We start from the raw sequence: 12,681 nt of genomic DNA, 5'->3' as shown, positions 1-12,681 counted from the left end.
TCTCCAAGCAAACTTGGATTGTCTGCCCTCCCCATCCCATGCCCTCCTATATTTTGTGGTCAAAGTTAAATCACGTCAACATTTTATATTGATTTTTTATAGAAATAATAATAAGATAAAAAGTAATGAAAATATAAAATGTTGACGTAACTTAATCGTGACCACAGAATTAGAAGGGCATGAGGAGGGTATGGAATGAGGAGGGCAGACAATCCAAGTCCCTCCAATTACACAAAAAATGAACAACAAAATGCTTATCAAGAGTACCATTCTCCTAGACCCCACGATTTAAGAGACTGAGGGTCCCCCACCTTTCGATCTTAACATAATGATGGAGGAAAAAGTACAACTACAACAAAAATTAAATGACCATTTACCGTTAGATTAAGATCGAATATTGAGTGACCACAATTTTCTTGGACCACGGATTCTAGGAGAACCGTACTGTGCTTATCAAATGGGTCTTGGTTTTTATTGCTAATATTACAAATTCCTGCCCAGCTATATAACAAATTATGGTTAGACAACCTTAACAGATGGCTGGTTTTCTATAATGCAGTGCAGACTTAAGATTCAATGCTTTAATTGAAGACTTGCTCTCTCTCTCTCTCTCTCTCTCTCTCTCTCTCTCTCTCTCTCTCTCTCTCTCTCTCTATACATTTTTAGGCAGACAAACATTCAAGGAAGACAGGGACGTATGATCTTCATATCTTGAACTACTTGATGCGGCCGCAATTTGATTGCAACAACATTTCCTTGAGCTTGAAGAAATCCACCCTCTCCAGGTCTTGGGGGAGTCTGAAGCTGTCTTTCTCCAGCTCCACTTGAAACAACTGTGAAAGTTACATGGAAGGAAGGAGGAGTTAGGTCCTTAATCCTTATCAATTATTCTACCTACAGCCATTATATTTTATAAACACCACTTTGTCAAACTGTGTTGCCATCATATTTTCATATGTCAAACACAAAAGCATTCATCTTTATCTTTCGGGCCAATTGTAATGGTTAACTGTCGCTGTAACTTGTACGTCGATACCATGTAACATTTTCTTTCTGTGTTATCATCTTGTCTGAGAAACAGTTCGATCTGTCTACATTGAGTCACATGTACACGAACATGATTAAACACGAGACTAGGATATTATGTCTGCGTGTGCTACTTATTACTTGAATTGAATGGGAGCGGGGAGGGAGAGCTCCGAAGGTATATATAAACAGAAGCTCTTTACTACTTCTACAAGTCCTACCATATCGATCTCAAACCAACTCACCGAGGTGTGTGGATAGAGTGAAGAATGTCTTCCTTTTCACTTTCTTCCTTTGCCTGCCATGTATTTTCATTGCTCCTAACTTTCCTTCTAGTTCTATCTTGTCTGTTCAGCAATTTCAGTCTGGCTGCTGCTGCAAAGCGCAGCAGCAGCCACGTCTATGTCTCTCATCACCATCATAGCCACCGCGGGCACCACAACCATCCACATCCTGCAGCAACATCCGATGATTCAAACCCAAGACTCTACCAAGCTTTTCTTGCTCTCCAAGCATGGAAGCACGTAATTTACTCTGATCCATACAACATCACAACCAATTGGGTTGGTCCTTCGGTTTGTAACTACATGGGTGTGTATTGTTCACCAGCTCTTGATGACCCCAAAATCCAAGTTGTTTCTGGCATCGACCTTAACCATAGGGACATCGCCGGATTTCTCCCTGAGGAATTTGGCCTGTTGTCGGATCTTGCACTTATCCATCTAAATAGCAACCGCTTTTGTGGCATCCTCCCTCAAAGTATGGCCAACCTTACACTCCTTTTCGAGCTTGATCTTAGTAACAACAGATTTGTAGGCCCTTTCCCCACAGTTGTCCTCTCTCTTCCTACCTTAGGCTATCTTGATCTTCGGTACAACGAGTTTGAAGGGCCATTACCTCCAGAACTTTTCAGGAAAAAACTCGATGCCATATTTGTTAATAACAACCGCTTAACCAGTGTAATTCCAGCGTCATTGGGTGGAAGCTCAGCCAGTGTAGTGGTGTTTGCTAATAACAACTTTGGCGGGTGCCTTCCCCCAAGCATAGTCAATTTCGCAGGTACTCTAGAGGAACTGCTGTTAATTAACACGAGTTTGTCAGGGTGTTTGCCCCAAGAAGTTGGGTTTCTGTACAAACTGAGGGTGTTGGATGTGAGCTACAACAAGCTTGTTGGTCCTATACCTTACAGCATGACGGGGCTATCTCATTTGGAGCAACTAAATTTGGCCCACAATATGCTGACCGGGATTGTACCCGCTGGAGTTTGTGGTCTCCCAAACTTGGCGAATTTCACATTCTCTTACAACTATTTCTGTGAGGAAGAGGGGACCTGCCAGAATTTGACATCGAAAGGCATTGCCTTTGATGAACGCCGTAACTGTTTCCCCGAGAAACCTTACCAGAGGACCCAGAAAGAATGTAATGCCATACTCGAGCATCCTGTTGATTGCTTCGAATATCCTTGTGGCAGTGGCGGTGCATTTGCTTCCGCCCCAAGCATTGCCGCAGTGCCAGCAGCAACGCCTCTGTCTTCGCCTCCTAGTGCGGCAGCTCCTACCTATACATGAATTAAATTAGTAATAATCATCATAAAATTAAGAATGTCAATTGGTCTAGAACCAAGAATAAGGGGACAAGCCCATTTCATACAGTTTGATATTGTAAATTAATACTGGATCATGTAAAAGTTGTTCAATCAAGTTCCGATGGAGTAGAGAAACTTGTATAGTTACTCTGGAAGTTTTCGGTGAAACAACCTAACGGTTTCCTTTGGTTTTTGTTTCATTAACCAGATTGTCGCTGCGCAGGTTGCTTTAATCAGTCATTGCTTTGTGTAGTTTTCCGCAGCCTTGTTTTTCCTTCTTGTTGCATTTTAGCTTTGGCATTAGTTTGCTTTTACGATTTGTTAGTTTGTTTCCCTGGACAAAATCGTATGGCGTTTGCAAAATATTTGGAGACAACTTTTGATTCCATAATCCGGTAAACACATGTACAACAAGCGCATTTCTTTGAGACAACATACATCTGAATCTTCCGACAAAGTTTGGGAGTTAAATTAACAGATGCTCCCTGAGATGAGCTCAGCCAGGAGGACTGATTGGGTAATTAAGCAGAACACAGTGAGGCCCTTTGCTTGACCAGTAAATCGCTTAGTTTCCTTATAAGCTGAGGCTCCGAGCACAAGTAATCCTGGAAGGACTCCCTCAGATCCTGCAACAGCTTCTTGTGGTTACAGCCGGGGCTACTATTAAGCAGTTTCTTAAAGAAGTTCCTCCAGAGTTCGACATTCCAGTATCTGAGCTCATTTGAACGACAAGAATTGAAATCAAAATCGTCAAAACGTAAACTAAAGGGTGAAAGTAAAGATAAGAGATGGAAGATATGTGTTTGCATTCGCATTGCTCATGTTACGACCCAATGCAAGACTCTCATTTTTAGGCAACCTTTGCTAAAGTAACGATCAAGTTTTGGAGCGAAACAAAAATCGATAAGATGGACAAGTGGTCATGTATGCAGGACTGAGAGAAAGGTACCTTTTAAAAGATGACTTGGGCAGATAGAAGTGACCACCTTCGGGTGATGGTTTCTTGTCAATTTCCATGTAAGAATTATGCAGCATCGTGTGGACAACAACACAGAGTCCGTATGTGTCTACCTGGTAACAAGAAGTTACACAAATTAGATATAAGAAAATGTTGACTGAAATTAGAATAGAAAAAAAAACGTGGACTATACTTGATATGTCCATGGCCTATTCTCTTGCATTTCCACACAACGAAATCCAGAAGTCCGGCAATCTCCCGTAAAGTCCACAGTGTCAGGAAAGAGATGCAGATCTATCCCTCTTCCCCAGTCGACAAGGCATAGACCCTGTAAGATAACCCCAGATTAATCATAAAAAACTAAGCTGAATACTAGTCTTCAATCTGATACTAGTCTTTTACAACCACAAATAACCTGATCAAGCCACGGACCACTTCTCTCACGAAATTCTTCTTCTGTAAAGTCAGTTCTGTCACAAGATCCGGCTTTTGTAAGGCCATTCCTGCCAAATGGTAAATTAATTGATGATGCAAATGGGTAAGCTTCATAACACACAATCAAGCTCTTACATGAAAGTTGGATTTTTTTTCCTCTCTTTATTAGACTTCTTAAAATAAGTTGCACGTACGAGCTAGCGGTTCTAACTAGAAATAAAATTGTCCCATGTTACTATTGAAGATAAGAAACTGTCTCCCACGCAAGGCATAGGTTAACTAATAGAAACTTAAGCTAAAAACACGTCCTATCACCAGAGTATGCAGTAAGAATAAGACTAGAAAAAGAAAGAATGACAATCAATGCTGCTAGTAAGTAATGACCTCTAAGAGGGGACAAACGAAGGGAGATGAAAATCAGATTGTGAGTAAAATATAATTAGTAAGGTCCAGTTTTCTGTATGTTCAAGTACCAGTCTGCTGTCGTAACGCTCAAGATCTACAAGGGAGAATGTTTGTTACCTAGCATAACGAATAAGCAAATTATCAGGCTTGAAATCTCCATGAATGATGCCAACACCATGCAGAGTTTCTAGCATGTAGAGCATTTCTATGGTGTAATAAATGCATAACACTTCTTCCATGGACTTGCCTTTGAAGGCATATGAATTTATTGCATCCTGCACAAGATCTTTAGGTTACAATAAGCATGACAAGAGTATGGCAGACATGAAAATTGGAATGATGTATGTTTCACTAACCTGAAGTGTTCCACTAGCAAGATAGTCGGAGACTAGAATGCTACAGTCGGGATAGAGATGCATTCTATGAGCAAACCCAAAGCTTGACCTCTGATACAATAACATATCAATTGTAAAATAAACAGAACCAGCAACTACCAATAAAAAACTTGGAGGATCAGAAAATGCTTACTTCCTTGTCTGAGATCCGTTGATCAAGTTGACGATACATATAGAACTCCCAAGGGAAAGCAGGCTTTTGTATCTGCCACAGATTTCCAAAACTGAAATTATCCGGTAATACACTGGTCATCATTAGGAGAGTAGACGTCTGGTAGATTTTACCTTCAATGCAACAACATCTTCAGGATTACAATTGACATATGCTTTATATACTTGAGCAAAGCCACCCTGACCTGCACAACCAGTGATCTGGTACTTCGTACGACCTATGAGTACCATGATATGGGTAATGAACATAATACGTTAACCTTCTACCTTCAAATGTTAACCTTCTACCTTCAAATGGAGCATCAATAGATAAAATGGAAGAATATTTGAAAAACCAAAACACTCAATTAATTTGATTGAACTAAATGTTCTGAATATCCAAGAAGATTCTAGCTCCCTTGGCCCTAGCTCAGGTGGTAACACCTAGTAGTGAAGTTGGTAACAGTCCAATTCTTGAGTGAAATAGAGAATATAAATAATTAAAGTTAAAATAAAAGAGAAATGAGTGATGCATTAAAACTTCGAGAGAAGACTTTTGATCAGGATATGAACTGCATATCCGGTAAGGGTCCATGAAGCAAACTCCAAACAGTTGAGATTACAGCTAACTGAGGTTGCGTTGTGTATAAATAGAACTGCTTGTTGGTATTGGCAAAAACCATAACAGTCACAGGTCCCTAACGTAGAGATGATAACATATCCTCCAACATCATTTCTATCTGATACCGGATGCTCAAGGATGTGTGCTTGATGAGATTGAAAAATGAGAATAAACATCTTTCTTATACATCGAAGGCAAAATGCAAACAGACAGTAGAAAAGACTAAATGTCTATCCATCTCTAAAATCTCATTAAACAATTTACGTTGAGAAATGTCTTCTTCTAAATCCAAGTTCAACCAAGCATTAGTGGGTTTCAGCACAAGATACTTATGAGTTTTTTGTTTAGAAGCCTAGCATTCCTGAACTACTTCGTAAGAAAAGTGAAAAACCATCTTACTTAGCTAAGAAGTTAGAACTCAGAAGTAAAAATTTATGTCTAAACTCATATATTGTGACATAGAAAAGAAAATGAACCAGTAATGTGAATCACCTATCTCAATAGTTTTGTTCCTGGACGAGTTCTTGAGAGAAGACAAAGCCACTTTTCCCGAGTAAGCTTTAGTAGTAGAATGGTATCCCTGAGTCATGTGTGCAAAATCCAAAAAATAACTCTTAATCCGACAACATTAGAGATTATCCAATGATGACTTGATGAGGAAGAAAGTATCTCACATCATATTTTGTAAGTTGACGATTAACTTTCTTCAATAGGTCTTTCATGGTGGAGCTGGACCATGGGTTAATGAGGCTCCCAAAAGGAACTGCTTCATCATTTCCAATCTGCACGACGGAAATGCAAATTGATCAATTTTCGTACATCCAACAACATATTTACTTTGCAACTAATCAAAACACTTCAAGCAATAGTTGTGAAAAAATATAGAGCAATGAAGAAGAGAAGGTAAAACATATCAATTGCCTACACGTAAAACACGTACATGAAACAAGGTTCGCTTACCTTCTGAGCTGAAGAAGCTATTCTATACATCCGAGCAAGAAATAAGGCATGCGCCTTCTCCACCCACTCAACTGGCTTAGCATTCCTACCACCACACGAAACATCATAAGCATAATTATATTCAACAACAAAACTGCAGACCTCCATTTCGGGACACGCGCAGACGCAAAATCCTGTTGGGAGACAGAGGCGGACCTTGAAATACCCATCTGATAAACCATGTGTGCATCGTACAATTTCTCTTTGGCTTCGAGAAATATCGCGTACCAGACATAAAGCAAAGAGTGGCCAACACAAATCTCCCTGTGCAACATTTCCAGAAAAACGCTTTCGAAATCTTCACTGGTATCCATCTGCAAATCCACAAAGACAAGTAATTAAATTTTCCATATCAATCACATTGACAAACAAACTAAACAACCTCCTCAAAATTTTAACCCAAAAAATGTACCAAATTTGATATTTATTAACATAATCAAAGCAACTAAACAAAACCAAAATTGAAAGTAATAAAAATAAATTGACCCATAAAAAATACATAAGCAAAATGTATGAAAAAAAGGTCAGAAATTAGAGAGGGAGTGTATTAATACATACATAGAGGAACCAAATCTTGAGAAATCTGATGTCGTCCCTGTACTGAGCATTGTCCTTGAATGTGGCGATGCAGTCGGATAGAAGCTTGGTGAGATCCAACCCGGAATCCTTTCCGGAGTGAAAATCTTCTAGGGCTTGCTTCACGGACCTGGTTCGGTAACTAATTTCAGTAACAATTTGAAGAAATTGAAGGGTAAGAGAGAGAGAGAGAGAGAGAGTACCAGAGCCAGGGCAAGAGAGGGTCGTGGAGAGGAGTGGTGTCGGAGTCCATGGCCTCTGCTGTGTTTCTTATGTACACAAAACGATAGATGAGATGAGAAGAAACGTGAATTGGAAATTTGGAAGAGCGAAGCTGATTGAGATATCATTCATTCGCATTCAGAGAACGAAAAAGAAGCGCGGAAATGTGTTTTTGAATTTGGAAGGAAGGGTTTGTAATTTGTTACCTTTCTTTGGAAAAGTTTAGTTGAACCAATCTAACCTCGCAATACACCCAGCTTAAAATTTAAATGTGAGTTACGTTTTTTATAATGCTAGAGAAACCAAAATTTTTAAATCAAATGATGTAGTTGTTGATGATTGGATTATTAACTAAATGTCAATTAACGTACTTATTTCTTATTGGTGACACATTATTTAGTTTAAAATTTTGGTCTCCCTAACATTATCCTTTTTTTTTTACTTTATTGTATAATGGTGACGGATCTGTGGCGCCACTTTTTTACATAATTTTTCACACACGTTTTTGTGGGCTCCCTTCATAATATATTTTAACAATTCGAATCATCTATCTTTTATAACATCATTCATATATCATCCTTGCAAAAAATAGTACAAATCCAAATCATTAAAACATTCATTTCAAGTGAAGAAAATAACGAATATAGTTCTACCAAAAAAAAAAAACTCTTAACTCTTAACTCAACGGTCATATGGATATCATTCATATATTATCCTTGCAAAAACATGTATAAATTCAAAACTATTAAGATATTCATTTGTAGTGAAAAAAATAGACAAATACAATTTTACCAAAAAAAAAAAACCAACTCTTAATCCAACAATCATATGAATACCATTCATATATTATCCTTGCAAAAAATTATACAAATCCAAAATCATTAAGACATTTATTTGTAGTGAAGAAAATGAACGAATACAGTTCTACAAAAAAAAAAAAAAAAAAATCTAAACTCTTAATCCACTATCATATGGATTCATATTTGGGTGATTTTTGGTAGACATGATCTTTGAGGGACCTAAAAGATAAAATGGTTCAGATTGATGAAATAAGTTACAAAGTGGGACCACAAAAACGTGCGTAAAAAATTGTGTAAAAAAAAGTTGTGTCACGGATCCGCCTTTTATATAATTACCAGTAAGTACAAAATAAACTAAAATTTACCAATAAACTTATACCAAATAATTAAAACCCTATCTTTCTACTACATTTTATTTTGGCTAAAACCGTTAAAGGCACAAGCTCTTTTTGATGGATGGATGATGATTTTGATTTCTATTTATTAAATCATGAAGAATTTTTTGGTGCTTTTGGTTCTCAATGAAAATGAAGAGATATTTGTGGTGCTTTTCCTTGAACTTTTGTATGTAGTTAAGTGAGTAAAAACATCAAAATTCGTTCTCTATGTAATGTATAGAGGTTTAAGTGTCCCATTCTGAATAGGTTAAACAACCTTTCGAAATTTTATATTGGAGATGCTATTAAGTGGTTACGGGCGTTGATTAAAAAAAATCTGCATATTTGGCATGCTTTGATTTGTAAACATGGAAGAATGAAACCCAAATCTTTTGGGTTTGCTTATTTTTAACTTTTCTTCGGTATTACCCCTTCCCCTCTGTTGTCTCTGACCCCTATGGCCTATGCTATGGCCTATGCTATGCATTATTGTTGTACAAGTAGAAGCTGCTAAACAACGAACAAGAAGCAAACAAGACTCCTCAGAAAAATGAATTATGGAGGAGATTCTTGTGGTCCTCACTCACTCACTCACTCTCCCACTCCTCCTGCTCCTTCATCACGTCTACTTTTTACTCTTCTCCTTCCTTCCCCCTCCCCTTGTTCCACCACATCCCTACTCCCAAACCAAACCAAATAATAATATCATCTGGGGTCAATCCATTGATGGAGGGGATGAGTAAATTGGACTCGGACAAGCAGATGAAGGAGAAGCCGCATGTGGTGGTGGTGGTGAAGAAGGAGGAGGAGGAATTTGATGATGAGCTGCAAGTGGACAGGATGAAGAAAGGTAAGAGATCGTTGTCGTCATCATCAGGAGGAGGAGGAGGTGCAATGAGACGGTGTCAGGCAGACAGGTGCACAGCTGATCTGAGCGATGAAAAGAAATATCACAGAAAGCATAAGGTTTGTGACCTTCATTCCAAGTCTCAGGTTGTGCTTGTCTCTGGCCTCCACCAAAGGTTTTGCCAGCAATGCAGCAGGTATTGCAATTTTCATTTTTATTCTCTGGTTTCTATTTTTTTTTTCCGAGTGTATGAAAATTTATAGTAATTGTTGCTCAGTTTATATATTGATTTTGCAGAAATTGCATAATTTGTAGTTACTGGTTTCTTCTATATGTGTGTGTGTGTGGGGTTGATGTACACTGCTACTCTTTATTTTACATTTCTTCGTTTTCTTATATCGATCGCTGACAATATTAAGTTCACAATTCAAAGTTGTATGGTTCTGTGAATGTTCTTAATTTACTCTTTCCAATTAGTAATGAGGCTGAATTATTTAAGTATATATCTAGCAAGAACACCGTCAGAGCGGTTTACTGGTACAAGTTTGTGCTTCATCTATTTCTATATAACACGTTTTGTATAGCAGTAGGTGAAGATTCCTCAATTTGATGATATGTATTGCTACTCTAAAAATAAACAAAAATTGCTCGATCGACGAAGACTTAGATCTCATTGCATAGATAATAAATAAACAAGCATCCTGATGCAGAATGTTGTTGTTGTTGTTGTGTTGCAGATTTCATGAGCTATCAGAATTTGACGACACCAAACGGAGCTGTCGTAGCCGTTTGTCAGGACACAATGAACGACGAAGGAAGAATCCAGCCGAGTCTCATGCTGTGGAAGGCTCAAGCCGCAATGTTGGTACAAGGACTCAGTCCACTCACAAGCACTTCCAAATCAAATAAGATTTAGAACAAGCATGCTCCCTCTCTTCTGTCAATTTAAAGATGTATGATAATAATAATATATGTTGGATATTTGGCTTGTAAGACGAATCAATTTCATGGACTGTGCTAGGATTGCTGCTACTCGGCTGATTTATCCTTTGGTATATTTCTTGTGTATGCGGAATTATCTGGAAGGGGAAAGAGACTGCATCAAATGGACGGGAATAAAAAAGCCTCAATACTTTGATGTTTGAGGTCGCACAAGAAAACATTAATGGTTCGTTTATTAATCTGTAATCGGAATGGAAGGAACATGCTAATGAGTTCTTTTTTTTTTTTTTTTTTCAAACTTGCTAATGAGTTCTTTTAAGTGTTGTTTTCTCTAGATGTTCTCTTTTGTTTTTTCAAGTGGGACAATTTTGGTGGTTTAAGCTTTGTGTAATCTGACTAAGCAAATGTTGATGGAACTGTTTTTTTAAGTGGGACAATTTTGGTGGTTTAAGCTTAAGTGGGACAATTGGACTCGGACATGGACATCCGGAGGGTCGGCATTGATGTCCAAGTTGGAAAAATTGTGAAACCGAGGTTAGTGGTATGAGAGATCATCTCATGTCACTATGTGTCATTTGTTCATTGGATAGAAAGTGCATTTTTTGAACACATGACAAGTTTCTACGGGACAATAACGACACTAAGACCAAAACTTAATTGTACGAGAGTCCCTCCATACGCATTTTTGTCGTAATTTACTGGAGCAAGCAAGTAGTGGTTATCATCAGCCAACTTCTGAGAACGTCTACTTCAAGACACTATTTCGGGGTTTAATGTCATCGAGTCTTTTGCATTTTTGCAGAATAATGTCCTTAAGGTTTTTTTTTTCTTGGTGAATAAGGCTCAACCTAAATACTTAAATTATTTTTTTCACTTTGTGTGGTATTTTCATGTCGGCAATGATTTTGACAGGTTTATCTAACGGAAAAATTAGTATATGTTCCCTTGTTTCTAATGTTCATTGATTAAGAACTTATTTGTTTTAGATTTTGATCAAAGTCTCTATCATTAATATATTAACGAATACATGTAAGTTACATAATTTTTATAATAAAAATTAATAATTGATTTAGAATTTTAAAACTCCTAATTAATTTTCAATTCAAACATTTTCAAAATATAAAAAATAAAATTAGAATAAGCTTGTACCCATTAATTTTTTATAGAAAATTGATATGTACCCATTCTTAAATGGGATAGGATCAAGGGACAAATATTTTTACACTTCTTTGGAGCCTTTAGATTTTATAACATCCAAGGGTTTTTATTTATTCATTAAGTGACTTGGATACTTATGTGGATTTTAACTAATATTAAAAATAAAAATAAAATTGAAAAAATATAAAATCTAGAAGAAAATTAAAAAATATATATAAAAAAAAAGGGAAGAAACCCTAATCGTGAAAATAAGAAAGGAGGTCTGAAGGCTACAAAGAAAACCAGACCTATGTTCTTATATTTTACAATAGGAAGAAAGTGCAAGATGATTTTTTTAGAGTGCTAATAATAGTAGCTTTCTTTTTTTTGTTTGAACTTCATTGGCTAATGTTAATATTTTCTAATCCTAGGGAACAAATAAAATTAAGGGCATCAAGTTACAGGTCCCCAAAGGCTCCGAACCAGATCAAATATGTTTGAATGCTAAAAGCTTCTCAAAGATGAAAAATCTTCAAATACTTTTTGTAAATAGTAATGTGCGCCTATCTGGAGAAATTGATTATCTCCCTAATGAGTTGAGACTCCTTCATTGGCATGAATATCCATCACAAGTTTTGCCCAAATGGAAGTTGCAGACCTGGGGATCGGAGATAGAGGTTTCAGACCTCCTTTCTTTCTTTTTTTCTTTTTTTTTTCCTTTTTTTTTGAGTGAAACGATAGCGTTAGTAAGTTAAATGTTAGATTAGTCACCGACGAGGTTCGAATTCTAAATCAGATTACGAGCGAAAGTTGCTATTACAAGAGTAGTCAAGCAGAGAAGATGGCACAATGTCACTGGTATGGGAATGCCTAGTACGTCAGATCATAGTCTTTGTTCCTATGTCCTGGGGGGGCGTGAAACAAACATGAGTGGACCAAGTTGATATATATATACACACACACACACACTACTGAAATAGTTATCAACATACTAACCCCCAAAGTTATATGAAAACTAACAGCATAATAAGTAGTAGTTTATTTTTATTTTTAATATTAGTTAAAATCCACATAAGGATCCAAGTCACTTAATGAATAAATAAGAAACCTTGGATATTGTAAAATCTAAAGGCCACAAAGAAGTGTAAAAATGTTTGTAAAAATATTTGTCCCATGATCCTATCCCTTCTTAAATATATCAATAT

General features: G+C 37.1%; 3 protein-coding genes across 3 annotated transcripts; 2 read left to right on the top strand and 1 right to left on the bottom strand.

Moving 5' to 3' along the window:
* The first annotated feature begins 1,176 nt into the window (after positions 1-1,176).
* LOC126609637 (leucine-rich repeat extensin-like protein 4) lies at positions 1,177-2,845 on the top strand. The gene has a single exon (XM_050277489.1). It carries the CDS (start codon positions 1,296-1,298, stop codon positions 2,592-2,594), a length of 1,299 nt encoding a protein of 432 aa, XP_050133446.1. The 5' UTR covers positions 1,177-1,295; the 3' UTR covers positions 2,595-2,845.
* Positions 2,846-2,965: 120 nt separating this feature from the next.
* LOC126609636 (mitotic checkpoint serine/threonine-protein kinase BUB1) lies at positions 2,966-7,579 on the bottom strand. Its single transcript, XM_050277488.1, has 14 exons — positions 7,355-7,579; positions 7,134-7,281; positions 6,732-6,889; positions 6,537-6,621; positions 6,251-6,358; positions 6,069-6,156; positions 5,090-5,193; positions 4,938-5,009; positions 4,766-4,855; positions 4,527-4,684; positions 3,985-4,072; positions 3,763-3,897; positions 3,561-3,682; positions 2,966-3,322 (listed from the first exon to the last, which is right to left on the bottom strand). The coding sequence occupies exons 1-14, from the start codon at positions 7,402-7,404 to the stop codon at positions 3,133-3,135; spliced, it is 1,596 nt and encodes a 531-aa protein (XP_050133445.1). The 5' UTR covers positions 7,405-7,579; the 3' UTR covers positions 2,966-3,132.
* A 1,542-nt stretch (positions 7,580-9,121) lies between these two features.
* LOC126609831 (squamosa promoter-binding protein 1-like) lies at positions 9,122-10,452 on the top strand. The gene is made up of 2 exons (XM_050277755.1): positions 9,122-9,593; positions 10,135-10,452. Exons 1-2 carry the CDS (start codon positions 9,277-9,279, stop codon positions 10,304-10,306), a joined length of 489 nt encoding a protein of 162 aa, XP_050133712.1. The 5' UTR covers positions 9,122-9,276; the 3' UTR covers positions 10,307-10,452.
* The last annotated feature ends 2,229 nt before the right edge of the window (positions 10,453-12,681 follow it).

The sequence above is a fragment of the Malus sylvestris genome, chromosome 17 (assembly GCF_916048215.2).
Source record: "Malus sylvestris chromosome 17, drMalSylv7.2, whole genome shotgun sequence".
In the NCBI taxonomy this organism is placed as follows: domain Eukaryota; kingdom Viridiplantae; phylum Streptophyta; class Magnoliopsida; order Rosales; family Rosaceae; genus Malus; species Malus sylvestris.
This window is presented reverse-complemented; position numbering and strand designations above follow the sequence as displayed.